The following is a 15,621-nucleotide window of genomic DNA, read 5'->3' as shown; positions in this document are numbered from 1 at the left end:
TAACAAATGCATACAGTTTAACAACCACAATCAGGAAATAGAACAATTCTATCGTCCCCAAAAGTCCCCTTTGTAGTCAGCTTCTTGCCTCATCCTGGCTTCCAGCTACCAGTGCTTTTCTCTCCCTTTGTTTTGCCTCTTCCTGAATGTTATATAAATGGAATTGTATCGTATATAGCATTTTGAGTCTGTCTTCTCACTAAAGAAGAATGCATCTGGGTCCTCCCTGTTGTTCCTTTGGATTGCTGAGTAGCATTCCGTTATAGACTTCTGGGCAGTTGCCAGATGAAGGGCATTTGGGTGAGTTTGGATGATTGTTTTGGTGATTGCTGCAAACATTCATGGATAGGTTTTTGTATAAACTTGAATTTTCACTTCCCTCAGGTAAATAGCTAGAAGTTGTCCCTTACATCTTAATCCTCCTCTTGATGCCATCCTGAAAGCTCAGCATTCTCTAATCTCTAACTTTGCTGTTTACACTCCTCTGTGATGGACAGGATAAAATGCTGTCAGGAGTTAAGGTCTGACATGTTTTTCCCCTTCCAGCCAATCTATCCACTGTGACCTGGGAAGGCACCTCTCTCTTCCCTGGACTTCCGTAGTATTCGACAGACACTTTTCTCTTCCTGACACAGTGCTGCTGCCTGCCTGCGCTGTCATCGAGAGCCATCTTTTTAGCCAGTAGTGGATGAAAAGCCCTTTCTTGGTCCACGATTGCCCCTGGCTAAGCTGCAAACATGCTGGCTTAGCATAACAGGTGCCCGAACGAGGAGGGGCAGGGGAGCGTGCAGAGCAGGCACCTAATCTTATTAACCCATATTAAGGTTACTAGGGGTTTATTTACTGGCAGCTCAGTCCTGGGCTTGAAGCATGTTGTAAAGAAGCTGTGGGTTCTGGAACTGAGGCCAGAAATTCCAGGACACAGCTTCCCAAATATTCAGGATAGTCATCACCTGTTTCTTCCCTATGGAGTGAGCATTTTAAAAATGAAAGTCCTAAGGCTCTATCTTTACCCCTCACCCCCGTCCCAGGGCTATGCTGGCAGAGCTTTAAAAGCTGGCTGGGCCAGGTGCGGTGGCTCACTCCTGTAATCCCAGCACTTTGGGAGGCCAAGGCAGGCAGATCACCTAAGGACAGGAGTTCGAGACCAGCCTGGACAACATGGCGAAACCCCATCTCTACTAAAAATACAAAAATTAGCGGGGTGTGGTGGCCAATGCTGTAATCCCAGCTAGTAGGGAGGCTGAGGCAGGAGAATCACTTGAACCCAGGAGGCAGAGGCTGCAGTGAGCTGAGATCATGCCATTGTACTCCAGCCTGGGCAGCAAGAGCAAAACTCCACATTTGCAAAAAAAAAAAAAAAAAAAAAAAAAAGCTGGCTGGGTCCCTCAGGAGAAAAGGATTTACACCAGCCCAAGGAAAGACTGAAGTTACACACAAGCAAAAACCTGATAGAGACTTCGTGGGCACTGGTAGGTGACCAAAAGGGATGGTCCAGGTTTCTCTAGCAACTACCGGCTACCTGAGAAGACCTGTTCAAATGCAGTTAACCCTAAGCCTGCTCCGAACCAATGAGTGACGTATATTGTAGGGTCAATGCACTCGGGCCTCTCAGCAACCTTCAGATGCTCAGGTTGTTCGCATTTGCCCCTATAACCTGGCCCCGTAGAGATATTTCCCTGTTTGAGGAAATAACGTTTTGGCCAGAGGAGAAGAAAAAATGGCTTGGAGTTTTGCCTAAATTACTACATTAAAATTCCATGTATCAGCTCTGGTTCAAACTCTAGCAAATGCTGAGATTATTTGGATATAATAATAGTCACTGCTCTAATAGTCACTGTTGTTACAGGTAAGAGATGACAAGATGGAGTGATGTGATACGCAGGCCATGTTTATAACAATGATCGTTACCAATGCTTCCCTTTAGGGTGGGTTTCTTTTCCTTTTTGGCAAATACTAGCTGTAGTAGGGGATTCTGCGATACATGTTGTTGAATGGGCTTAGTCATTTAACAAAAGTGATTTTCATACAGTATGAATTTTAATATCTATTGACAGCTGTTAACAGCATAGTTACACTTGTGGGCCTAGAGCAGCACTTTCACCAGGGTTCTCAGCACTCTTGAGAGACGGCGAGAGCTCAGGGACCTTTGCTAAAGATGTCTGGCTCAGCATTTTTTCAGTAGGGATCATTCCTTGGCCTCAACGAGACTCAGAAATCTAATTAAACTTGGGACCAACGTCTGACGGGGTGTCCAAACATCTTGGATCTGGTCTTCTGCTTGGGGGAATTAAGCCCAGAACATACCCCAGGCAGCACCAGAAGTCTTATTTTCTCTACACTGAAGTTCTTAGGACAGCAAAGAACCCAAACTCAGTCCAAAGTAACCTATTCCCAAACACCATCAGTCAGAAGCAGAGGTAAATTATCTACTGTTCCCTTTCTGGTTTTTGCCTTCTGGCTGTGGTCTCCAGCCAGGTAGGAATGAGCTGTCTTGAATATTCATCCAACTGGCGGAATTATGCTGGGCCCTGCCTTGGTCTGGTCACCAGGGTCTGGGAAGTCAGCAAAATCATTCCTTCCCCTGAAAGCTTCTCTTTCCTAAAGAAAGTGAAAACTCGTGTATTTGCTAGCTCAGGAAGATGGACTATCTCAAAGAATCTCCTTAGATGCAGAAGCATTCCAGAAATAGTGTTTTTCAAGATGGGTATCTGGGGGGAAGAAACAGAAGCAGCTCCCAGAGAATTCCTTGCCCTTTGCTGTGGACAATTAGTGTTGTCCATAGGGCTGTGATGGCCACCTGTGTGGGTGTCCCTGGGCCCACCAAGAGCTGAGGCCTGGTCTCCAAAGGGTGGACTCATGTCTGATTGTTGCTCCTCTTCCACAGCAGGGCAGCAGCCTACCCCAGTGCTTCCACAGATGAGCCACAGGAGATCACCCGGCACTTTAGGGGTGGTGTGGTGCTGGGACACGCCAACAGCCCGACTTCCTCAACCCATGGTTCACTCCAGACTCAGTGACTGAGGGCATGTGAATGGGACACAAAAAGAGGCCTTTCACTGTGTTTTTGGTAGGGGAAATAATCTCCTGCCTTGAATTTCTCTTGCTTCACGATTAAAGAATCCTGTTTAGAGCCCTCAATGCCTTAAGAGTCCATTATTCTTAGAAAAGTGTAACTTTCCCCCAACTTCTGGCATTAAGCAAATGGCCAACCTGTCAATCTTGGCATTAAAAAAAAAAAAAAAAAAGACAACATGGCCATTTTTCAGACTTCTGTACTTATGCACCAAGTGACACTTTGGATGTAGAGTGAAGCAACATGGAGCTCATAAGAGGTAAATTCTAAAAGGGGAGCAGCCCTCGGATACGGCCAGTGGCTGTAGGGTAGGACTAAATCCGTGTGAGAAAGACGGGTCCTGGGCTAGCCATCTGAGAGAGCCCCTGAGTCACCAGGAGGGCATATCCTAGGGTAGCGGGCCTGAAGGGAGCTCGCTCATTCACATTTTGGGTCAGTCATTCAACAACTGTGTGTCAAATGCCTTTAGGGACCCTAAACTTAAATTCCACCATCAGGGAGAGTCTCTGTGAGATGGTGCCCTCCTTGCGAGATTCAGACTTTCAGAGTTGGACGAGGGGGAGATCCGCGTTTCTTGAGTCCACTATTTCTCAGTGTTCGGGAGGGGAGGGGCCCCAGGGCCCTCAGCCAGCCTCTGGGGCCTGGCCTGCGTCTGCGCCCTCGGCTTCCACCTGGTTGCCCTTGCCCAGCTTCTTCACGCTCTCCAGAAAGGCCTTCCAGGTCTCTGGCACGCTCTTCTCCAGCAGCCAGCCCTCGCTCTCGCTCTCAGGTTCCTCGGGGTTGGACACACGGTCCAGTGACGTCTGCAGATAGCGCAGCCCAATTGTAATGGTCACCTGATGGTGGGAGAAGAGATTTAGAGACAATCTGGGAGAATCACTGGGAGCTGGATCATTAGGAAACCACAGGAGCCTCAAAATGAGGGTCCCAGAGAGGACTCAACCTGAGCACTGTGGAATGTGGATTGGTGACAGCCTGCCCCACGCTGCCCTGCCCTCAGTGCTCAACACACCTGACTCCTCCAGCCTCATCTCAGACCCCTCTCTTCCTCCCTTTCCAGCCACCCTGGGCTGCTTTGGATTCGCCCATGCCCCATACTCTCTCCTCTCTAGGTCTTTACCATCTGCTATGCTCTGCCTAGAACCTTGTTCCTCTCCATGTTCATCTGTTAATTCATCTTCAGCCCTTGGTGAGCTCCCCTGCAGCTCATCCTCCCTCCCCACCCCCTCGGGTTGCCCCCATCCCAGGTGCATTATTCCTGGGTTCCTTCACCTTGGGGCCCCTCTACACCCTGTCGCCTGGCACATATTGTGTGGTTCAGTAACTTCTTTGGGTGGAATTAAGAGGTCACCTCCTTTTCTGTATCTGCTGTGTGGTACTGTTTTTTTTTGTTTGTTTTTTTTTTTTTTTTTTTGAGACGAGTCTCGCTCTGTCACCCAGACTGGGAGTGCAGTGGCGTGGTCTCAGCTCACTGCAAACTCTATCTCCTGTGTTCAAGGAATTCTCGTGCCTTGGCCTCTTGAATAGCTGAGATTACAAGGGCCTGCTACCATACCTGGCTAATTTTTGTTTTTCTTGTTTTTTTTTTGTTTGTTTGTTATTGTTGTAGATATGTGGTTCCCCCATGTTGCCAGCTGGCCTCGAACTCCTGGCCTCAAGAGATTCACCCTCCTTGACCTCCCAAAGTGCTGGGATTACAAGTGTGAGCCACCGTGCCCGGCTCTTCCATTATTTTGGTGAGCACGGTGATGAGTGGATCCTGATAAAAAATAATTTGGATTTGTTCACTAGCATTCACTGTGTGGCAGATTTGGTGCTAAAATGCCTAGGTTCAAACCCAGTCCTGGCACTTAGCCAGCCATGTTACCAGGAAACCTCACTTTATTCATCTGGTTTGCAGATTTTCATATGAAGTGGTGCCCGCCTTGTGTGGATACTGTGACACTTTAATATGTGTGAAACACACAGGCCGAGTGCATTGGCGCACGCCTGTAATCCCAGCACTTTTGGAGGCCAAGGTGGAGGGAGAATTGCTTGAGCTCAGGAGTTTGAGACCAGCCCGGGCAACATAGCGAGACCTCATCTCTACTAAAAATAAAAATAATTGCTGGGTGTGGTTGTGTGTGCCTGTAGTCCCAGCTACTCGGGTACTTGTGTAGCCAAGATGGGAGGATGTCATGAGCCCTGGAGATGGAGGCTGCAGTGAGCCATGATCGCACCACTGCACTTTAGCAAACACCACCACAGTACCTGGTGCACAGTAAGGACCAACAGAAGAGTCAGCTGTAGCGGATCATTAGCTTATTGTTTTCACTTTTCTTTTTTTTTTTTTTTTTTTTGAGATGGAGTCTCCCTCTGTCACCCAGGCTGGAGTGCAGTGGCACGATCTCGGCTCACTGCAACCTCCCCCTCCCGGGTTCAAGCGATTCTCCTACGTCAGCCTCCTGAGTAGCTGGGATTATAGGTGTCAAAAACTTGGCACCACGCCCAGCTAATTTTTATATTTTTAGTAGAGACAGGGTTTCACCACGTTAACCAGGCAGGTCTCAGACTTCTGACCTCAGGTGATCTGCCCGCCTCAGCCTCCCAAAGTGCTGGGATTCCAGGCGTGAGCCACCACACCCTGTTTTCACTTTTCTGTAATATATTCCATTAGCCACTTGTTTCTATACAAATTCCTGGCTTGCTCTCCTCCACTTCTCTGTATGGCATAGCAAACTCTCAGGGATGAAGCTACTCCCTGAGGGCAGGGATGGCCCTTACTCATCTGGCTCACTCAGAATCCCAGTGCCTAGAACAGTACCAGGTAGGGGGAGGGCCTCAGTAAATTTCTTTTGAATGAATACTCTGGGACATTTGATAATTATGGTAGTAGATAACAATAGCTGAGAGTTTTAGATTTATGTTACTGTCAACTGGAAGTTGAATAAATATTTTTACAGCGGAAAAAGTCACCTCCTCCATGAAGTCCTCTTGATGTGAACGCGTCCACTCTGATCCCCTCCTGCTTTCCTGAAGGAGACTCTGCACTGTGAGTTTTGCACTTGGTAATGATCCTCCCTTTGGCTCATAAATTAGACATCATCTCCTGACTAGATTGTGAAGCCTAGGCAGGCACAGCCAAGATCAGACTCCTAACGTTATGCTCAGCCACCCGTGGCCCATCAGACCTCTGTCCATTAAACGCTCCAAGTAAAAGGGGCATTTGAATGCCCTCTTCTCAATAAGCTGATCCTTGTCTAATGCAGTCCACTAAATTCCTGTAAAGGTGGGCCACTGAGAGGCAGCCAATGGAACCCCATTTTCCCACTTTTTCTTTCTTTCTTTCTTTTTTTTTTTTTTTTCTTTTTTTTTTTTTTTTTTTTTTTTTTTGGAGATAGAGTCTGCCTCTGTTGCCCAGGATAGAGTACAGTGTTGAGATCATGGCTCATGGCTCATGGCTCCTGGCAGCCTCGACCTCCAGGGCTCGGGTGATCCTCCTGCCTCAGCCTCCTAAGTATCCAGGACTACACATGTGCACCACCACACACGGCTAATTTTTATGTTGGTGGTGGTGGTGGTGGTGTTTTTTCATTCTGTTTTGTTTTGTTTTTCCTGAGACAGAGTTTCACTCTGTCTCACAGTTCAGGCTGGAGTGCGATGGCACGATCTCAGCTCACTGCAGCCTCCACTTCCTGGGTTCAAGTGATTCTCCTGCCTCAGCCTCCCAAGTAACTGGGATTACAGGCATGCACCATTAGGCCCAGCTAATTTTGTATTTTTCATAGAGACAGGGTTTCTCCATGTTGGCCAGGCTGGTCGCAAACTCCCCACCTCAGGTGATCTGCCCGCCTTGGCCTCCCAAAGTGTTGGGATTACAGACGTGAGCCACCGTGCCTGGCCGTCATTTTTGTGTTTTTTGTAGAGACGAGATCTTGCTATGTTCCCCGGGCTGGTCTAAACTACTGGGCTCAATTGATCTTCCTGCCTTAGCCTCCCAAATCCTAGCTAACGCCTGCTAGGATTACAGGGGTGAGCCACTGCTCCTGGCTCTGCGGACTTCTTTTATGCCTCCATCTCTGGGGCTCATGAGATCCTCCCATCTTGGCCATCCGAGTACCTGAGCTGAGTAGCTGGGACTACAGGCATGTGCCATCACGTCCAGCAATTTTTTTTTTTTTTTTTTTTTTTTTAGTAGAGATGAGGTCTCACTATGTTGCCCAGACTGATCTCAAATTCCTGAGTTCAATGCTAATGAACTTTTATGACTTCTTTTATATTCAGTCTTCTTTTTGTGTGTTTTCAGGGAATGCGGCCATCTAAATTTCCAGCAGTATGTTTCTCTCCTCATTCTACCCACCCAAGACTCTGTGTCAAGGAGTCAGCAACCAACAAATGGTCATGAATATGCTGTGTTTGCCTCAACATTAAAAGAAGGCTTTGGCCGGGCACAGGGGCTCATGCCTGTAGTCCCAGCAGTTTGGGAGACCAAGGTGGGGGGATCGCCTGTGGTCAGGAATTCAAGACCAGCCCAGCCAACATGGTGAAACCCCGCCTGTACTAAAAATACAAAATTAGCCAGGCATGGTGGTGGGTGCCTGTAATCCCAGCTATTTGGGAGGGGTTGAGGCAGAAGAATCACTTGAACCTAGGAGGCTGAGGTTGCAGTGAGCCAAGATGGCACCACTGCACTCAAGCCTGGGCAACAAGAGTGAAACTCCGTCTCACAAAAAAAAAAAAAAAAAAAAAAAGTCAGCTTCCCGGATGTACAGTCACCCTTTATTTTCATGTGGTGAGTTAAAGGAGGTGTTTATCAGCCACAGGCAGGATGCACTGGCTGATAGCATTAGGACAGTGACTCATTTAAAGGAATCTTTGGGAATCTCCTCAATGGAAAAAGCTTCCTCACCAAATGTTCCTGGCTTTGTACATTGGGATTTTGAGGTTTGGATTTTCTGCTCTCAAGGTAGCTAAAAGCACGTACCCCGAGTCACCGTGCCACCTCATTTACTAACAGTCTCTCATTCAACACTAGAGCAGTGCCTGGCATATGGGTACATGTTTAAGAAATATCTCTGACCGCACATGGTGGCTCATGCCTGTAATCCCACCACTTTGGGAGGCCGAGGCCAAGGCTGGTGGATTACTTGAGGTCAGGAGTTCAAGACCAGCTTGGCCAACATGGCAAAACCCCATCTCTACTAAAAATACAAAAACTGGCTGGGCATGGTGGTGCATGCCTGTAATCACAGCTACTTGGGAGGCTGAGACAGGAGAATCGCTTGAACGAGGTGGAGCTTGCAGTGAGCTGACATCGTGCCAGTGCACTCCAGCCTGGGCGACAAAGGAAGACTTTGTCTCAAAAGAAAGAAAGAAAGAAATATCTCTCAGCCAGGTGCAGTGGCGCCCACCTGTAATCCCAGCGCTTTGGAGGACCAAGGTAGGAGGATTGCTTGAAGCCAGGAGTTAGAGAGCAGCCTGGGCAACATAGCAAGACCCAATTTCTACAAAAGACTCCACGGAGTGTGACTCAGGGCACCCGTTTTCAGCTACTCTGCGTGTGCCTATAGTCTTAGCTACTCAGAAGGCTGAGGTGGGAAGAGCCCTGAGCCCAGGAGTTTGAGGCTGCAGTGAGCTACGATCATGCCCCTGCACTCCAGCCTAGGCGACAGAGTGAATTTTTCTTCTTGTCTCTAAAAAAAAATAAACAATTTAAAATAATAAAAATTAAAAATGAATATCTCTTTAACCAAGGAGCGAATTCAGCACACTCACTGAGGATTTGCTTACACTGCAAGCCCTATAGCTTAGAGAGGAACTGAGCATAAGATGCAGATAAGGTGAACCCACACATTATTAGACTAACAGGTAAACGGGGACCAGCATCTCAAGAGGCACATATCCAAACAGTACCCATTTCCTGAACACCTGCACATGCTGTTCATGTTGCTTCCCAATAGTCCCCAAAGCTAAGTGCTGTCACCCCATATAACAGAGAGGTTAAATGACTAAGACCTCAGTACCAAAAAGTGGGGACACAGGATGGACCTCCAAAGCATGCTAACTAAAAGAAGCCAAACGTAATATGGGTACATTTATATGGAATGTCCAAAATACATAAATCCAGAGAATAGTTGTCAGGGGTTGGGGGCAGGTTGGGAGGTGGTAACTGCTTCACGGGTGTGAGATTTTCGTGGGGGCTGATGGAAATCTTTTGGAACTAGGTAGAGGTGGTTGCACAACATTGTAAATCAACTAGATGACACCAAATTGTTTACCTTTTATAAATCGCACCTTAATTTTTTTAAAAAAAGTGTCAGTTGTGTGTGGTGCTAACGCCTGTAATCCCACCACTTTGGGAGGCCGAGGCGGGAGGATCACGAGGTCAGGAGATCGAGACCATCCTGGCTAACACGGTGAAACCCCGTCTCTACTAAAAATACAAAAAATTATCCAGGCATGGTGGCACATGCCTTTAGTCCCAGCTATCGGGAGGCTGAGGCAGGAGAATCGCTTGAACCCAAGAGGGGGAGGTTGCAGTGAGCCAAGATCATGCCACTGCACTCCAGCCTGGGCAACAGAGAGACACTCAGTCTCAAAAAAAAAAAAAAAATTAAGTGGTGGGAAAGAAACCAAAAACTAAATAAATGAATAAATAAATACAAAAGGTGGAGGCACTGGGTGGGGTTCAAGCCCAGGCTGATCTGACTCACAACCTCACTGAAGGCTGTTTCCAAGGAGGGAGGCATGCTCTCTCCAGGCCTGGCTCCGCCCCTATTAGACCCAAACGGGCCAGAGGCTCTCCCTATCCCCACCCCCAGCTGGCCCAGGGCCTACCTCGAAGAGCCAAATGAGGAGCGTGACGACCCCCATGGAGTTCATGAGGCTGCTGTAGTAGCTGAGCAGGGCAGCCCTGCAGCCACGCACCCACAGGTTGAGCTCCTCTGTCTGGTGGTCGTAACTGTAGTGTGCTGAGTTGTTGGTGATCTGATACTGGATGCAGGGCCGTGGCGAGCTAGGATTGCAGCAGCTGAAGGGGACGCCATCTACCAGGTACCGCCCATCCACGTTGCTCTTGATTCGACTGGAAGGGAAAGAGACAGCTGGAGATGGGCTTCCTGGGCTTCTCACCGGGGCCACTTCCTCCCATCCCCTGCCTCTGGAAGCCTGGAATAGTCATTCACTCACACGCTTGGTATATATTTGCTGTGCACCTGCTACATGCCAGCCACTGTTCTAGGTACTGAAGACAAAGCAATGAATAAACGCCCCTGCCTTCCTCAACCTTATGGTCTAGAGGGTTGAGGCAGATGGTAATCCAAGACTCAAGTCAATAGGGAATATAGAAATTCACCCAACCACTCTGTGCTGCCAGGCCCTTTCTTGGGGCCATGCCTGGAGGGTAGGAGGAGCAGCAGGACAGGAGCTGTTGATGGACAAGCATCTGGCTGCCACTGGTGATGCCCCAGCTCCCTCACCAACCTCATCTCCCCCTTACAGGTCACTGGTGGCCAAGGCCCTTTCCAGCCAGGTGTTTCCAGAAGGCCTGCTCGGGCCCAGGGCCTGTGCAGAGGCAGGGGATGGAGACCCAAGGCAGGCACAGTCCTTGCCCTCAGAGGACTCCACCCCCAGCCAGGGTGGAGCTCCTGACTCACCTAAGAGACACAACTGCAAGCAGGTTCTGCAGGCTAATGGGCTGGGCTCCCAGCATATCTTCTGCACTTCTATATGTTTTTGTATATTTATTTAGAGCTTACTATACATTCACACAGGTTCAGAATCCAAAAGGGATCTTTACAGTGGAAAGTCTCCCCTTCCCTCAGGCAGGCTGGATATGTTCTACCTGACCTGGGTGTGATTACCCAGGTGTTTCATGTGTCAAAACTCACTGAGCTGCACACTTGGGATTCGTGCATTTGGCTGGGCATGGTGGCTCATGTCTGTAATCCCAGCACTTTGTGAGGCCGAGGCAGGAGGATCACTCGAGCCCAGGAGTTCAAGGCAGCAGTGAGCTATGATCACACCACTGCACTCAGCCTGGGCAACAGAACAAGACTGTCTCTTAAAAAAAAAAAAAAAAATCGTGCACTTGACTGTGTGCTTGTCATCTAAATAAAAAGTTGCGGGCAGGCGCGGTGGCTCATGCCTGTAATCCCAGCACTTTGGGAGGTGGAGGTGGGCAGATCACGAGGTCAAGAGATCGAGACCATCCTGGTGAATATGGTGAAACCCTGTCTCTACTAAAAATACAAAAATTAGCTGGGCGTGGTGGCACGCACCTGTAGTCCCAGCTACTCAGGAGGCTGAGGCAGGAGAATCACTTGAACCCGGGAGGCAGAGCTTGCAGTGAGCCGAGATCGCGCCACTGCACTCCAGCTGGGACAACAGTGAGTGTGAGACCCCGTCTCAAAAAAAAAAAAAAAAAAAAAAACGAAAAAGTTGCATGTAGGCCAGGCGCAGTGGCTCACACCTGTAATCTCAGCACTTTGGGAGGCTCAGGTGATCAGATGACCCGAGGTCAGGAGTTCGAGACCAGCCTGGGCAATATGATGAAACCTCATTTCTTTTTTTCTTTTTTTTTTTTTTTTGAGACGGAGTCTCGCTCTGTTGCCCGGACTGGAGTGCAGTGGCCAGATCTCAGCTCACTGCAAACTCCGCCTCCCGGGTTTACGCCATTCTCCTGCCTCAGCCTCCCCAGTAGCTGGGACTACAGGCGCCTGCCACCTCACCCGGCTAGTTTTTTGTATTTTTTAGTAGAGACGGGGTTTCACCGTGTTAGCCAGGATGGTCTTGATCTCCTGACCTCGTGATCCGCCCGTCTCGGCCTCCCAAAGTGCTGGGATTACAGGCTTGAGCCACCGCGCCCGGCCCTCATTTCTACAATTAATAAAAATACAAAAAAATTAGCCAGGCGTTTTGGTGCATGCCTGCAGTCCCAGCTACTCGGGAGGCTGACGCACGAGAATCACTTGATCCCGAGATGCAGAGGTTGCAGTGAGCCAAGACCATGCCACTGTAGTCCAGCCTGGGCGATAGAGTGAGACTCTGTCTCAAAAAAAAAAGAAAAGAAAAAAAAGTTGCATGTGAACAATGTGTTACATAATAGACTTTTAGAACATAATAGAGATCATAATTGTTTCCAATAGAGATTATTTTAAACACTGTTCATTGAAATGGTCACGAATCTCTTAAAAGATGTCCATGTTTCGTTTCTAAATAAAATCTCTTTAATACAAAATTCCTCCCACTCCTCATCTCGCAGCCTCCAGGTCCTGACTGCTGTGGCCAGTTCCACCAAAGAGAGGCTTCATGCATGGACAAGCAAACATGTTTTCATTTTTCCTGTTCTTTTTTTATGACTGCAAATGAGAACATTATATACATACTGTCTTGAACCTTTCTTTTTTCCCTTAGCAATATCTTGGAGATCTTTTTTTTTTTTTTGGCAGGGGTGGGAGATAGAGTCTCACTCTGTCACCCAGGCTGGAGTGCAGTGGTGCACCACCACTCCCAGCTAACTTTTGTATTTTCAGTAGAGACAGGGTTTTGTCATGTTGGCCAGGCTGGTCTGGAACTCCTGACCTCAAGTGATCTGCCTGCCTCAGCCTCCCAAAGTGCTGGGATTACAGGAATGAACCGCTGTGCCCAGCTGAGATATTTCATATCTGTCAGTGGAGTGTCCTGGATTTTTTTGTTAAAGAGCTGCATGGTATTCCCATTGTGTGGATGGCACATAGGTCCTAGCTAGTTCCATACTGATGGAAGTTTCGAGGCCGGGCGCGGTGGCTCAAGCCTGTAATCCCAGCACTTTGGGAGGCCGAGACGGGCGGATCACGAGGTCAGGAGATCGAGACCATCCTGGCTAACAGGGTGAAACCCCGTCTCTACTAAAAAATACACAAAAACTAGCCGGGCGAGGTGGCGGGCGCCTGTAGTCCCAGCTACTCCGGAGGCTGAGGCAGGAGAATGGCGTAAACCCAGGAGGCGGAGCTTGCAGTGAGCTCAGATCACGCCACTGCACTCCAGCCTGGGTGACAGAGCGAGACTCCGTCTCAAAAAAAAAAAAAAAAAAAAAAAAAAAAAGGAAGTTTCGGTTTTCCCAGTCTCTCGTTAATACAAACATAGAAATCAGTCATTTTGCATATCGTGACTACATGGAGCAGGTAAATTCCTTGAAGATGGATCCTTGCATCAAAGGGTGATCTTGCCGGATACCTGCCATATTTCTTCTCTGGTCTGTCCTGCAGGGGGCTGAGCGGGCGGGGGGCGGTTCACAAACCCCAACCAGCCATGCTCAGGAGAACCCGTCCTCCACAGCCGCATCCACACTGGTCAGACTTGATCTTTGCCAACCTGATCTTTGGAAAACAGTATCTCGGGGTTGTTTTCATTTCCATTTTTCTCATTATGAGTGAAGCTGAGCATCTTTTGGTGTGCTCAAGGACCACGGGTGGTTCCATTTCCATGAACCGTGTTGATTTCCATCTATTATGATTAAGACTTTCTAGGAGGGCTGCATGAGGTGGCCTGGGTCATGGCAAACATGTTTCCACACGCCCTGTCATCCCTGCCCTCTACTTCGTGGGCAGAACACGCTGCCCAGAGACCAGATGGCCCTGGGTGGCATGGACAGCACAGGTTGGTGATAAGAGCAGGACAGCCTGGGTTTACTCCTGGCTTGCCCACATGCCAGCTCCATCCCTCTGGACAAGTTCCTTAACCTCTCCCTGCCTCTGCTTCCTTATATTTAAAATAAAGTTGACACGAGGATTGCATGAAGTGATACATATAAGAGTGCTTGAAGAGTGCTGGTATTAATACATAGTAGCCATGGGCTATGAGCAAAACCACCTCACCGGGCAGCTGGCCAAGCAAGAGCCACCAGGGGTGGTACTCTGGGCACCTGGGAGCTGACATCAGGTTGTAAGAACAGAGCCCACTACGCAATATCATACCACGGGAGAGCCCTCAATGGGGAGTTGGCAGTGCAAGTTCTACCAGCCATGGTGAAGAAGCTGTCAGCTCCTCGAGGGCAGGATCGTGCCGGGTACCCTCCGTGGTGGTCCCAACACGGAGCACCTGCCGACTGGCACTGCCTGCCCACCGCTCAAAGCCCTACTCCAGCCACGTGCGTGGGGAAGGCAGAAACTGTGTCTTGCTCAGCTGTCCCTCTGCAGCCCCTCACTGGGGGGGCACCGGGCTGTGGGTGACGGAATTGGGGCAGGGGTACGAAGACAAGCTGGAGCAGTGTGGGAAGGGCCTTCGGCTTGGGCCTCCGGCTCCCCTGAGGGCTCCCTGAGGATGGGCTGTGTCTCCCCTCAGACTGGGGCCCCCTGGAGATAGGGCTGCATGTCCCCTCAGACTGGAGCTTCCTGAAGACAGAGCTGCGTCTCCCTCACACTGGGAACTTCCCAGGGACAACACGGGTCAGCCTGGGGGAAAAGGCCGAGCTTGGTGAACTCTGGGACTTGCCTGGGTCACCAGCCTGGGAACCCTTGGGGTCTCTCACTTCTGGAGCTCTCCCTCCCTCACTCCAAACATCATCTTGTTTACTCAGTGCTTGCCCTCATTCCAACCACAGATTAAGGCTCCTCTCACCCTCTTAAGACAAAGCCAGGCAGAGGAGAGCGCCTTAGTGGTGAGCCGGCTATTTATATCGCAGCGTGTTTCCCAGGCTATGAATTTCACTCTGCGGTGGGGGAGGAGTCACCAGGGTTTGAAAGGGTCTTGAATAAAATAAGGCCTATGTTCTAGGCCACTCTCCCATAAGTAAGGCACATAGAGCCTGGGAAAATGATCATGTCTGAGTTTTTCTGGAAAAACCAACATAATTTAGTAACTGAATCAAATCAGTAAGGCCAGTCATAGGGCAATGGGCAGGGGTATACCTGACAGGGGGTCACCCCAAGCAGGACGCTGGCTGAGGGACACCTGTGAGAACTTGAGAACTGGCCTAACCTCTCTGAGACTGAGTTTTCTCATCTAAGAAATGAGATTTTAAACACTTGACGGGATAGTGGACACCAAATGGGGCCATACGCGTAGAGCATTGGGTGCGCACTACGTGTTTAGTATGCTTTGAAGATGGCTTTTTTGGGTAGTGCTGTGGTTTGAATGTGTCCCCCAAAGTTCCTGTGTTGGAAACGTGAGGCCTAGCATGACAGTGGCGAGAGATGGACCTTTGAGAGGTGACTGGATTACGAGGGCTCTGTCCTCATGAGCAGATTAATGCCTTTATCACGGGAGTGGGTTCCTGAGGAAAAGGATGAATTCGGGCCCCTCAGCAGATGTGGCCCCTCCACCTTGGACTTCCCAGTCTCCAGAACAGTAAGAAATAAATCTCGCTCTTTATCAACTTTCCAGACTCAAGTATTCTGTTACAGCAGCTCCCAGTGAACTAAGACAGTAAGTCACTGGGCGTGAGGTAGTACAGACAGTGAGGGGTGACGTGAGGAGGAGACACAGTCCCGTCCTCAGACAGCCCCAGTCTGAGGGAGACACAGTCCTGTCTTCAGAGACCCCCAGTCTGAGGGGAGACGCAGCCCCGTCCTCAGGGAGCCCCAGTC

The 15,621-nt window shown here is 49.3% G+C and overlaps 1 protein-coding gene across 1 annotated transcript in view; it reads right to left on the bottom strand.

Moving 5' to 3' along the window:
* Positions 1-2,021: 2,021 nt before the first annotated feature.
* PRPH2 (peripherin 2) overlaps positions 2,022-15,621 on the bottom strand; it is a 25,891-nt gene continuing 12,291 nt past the window's right edge. The window contains exons 2-3 of the mRNA XM_023213058.2: positions 9,893-10,139; positions 2,022-3,912 (exon numbers count right to left, since the gene is read on the bottom strand). Coding sequence (XP_023068826.1) covers positions 3,700-3,912; positions 9,893-10,139 — 460 coding nt within the window. The 3' untranslated portion in view covers positions 2,022-3,699. The remainder of the gene's footprint in view (positions 3,913-9,892; positions 10,140-15,621) is intronic.

Source organism: Piliocolobus tephrosceles, chromosome 5 (genome assembly GCF_002776525.5).
Source record: "Piliocolobus tephrosceles isolate RC106 chromosome 5, ASM277652v3, whole genome shotgun sequence".
Lineage (NCBI taxonomy): Eukaryota > Metazoa > Chordata > Mammalia > Primates > Cercopithecidae > Piliocolobus > Piliocolobus tephrosceles.
This window is presented reverse-complemented; position numbering and strand designations above follow the sequence as displayed.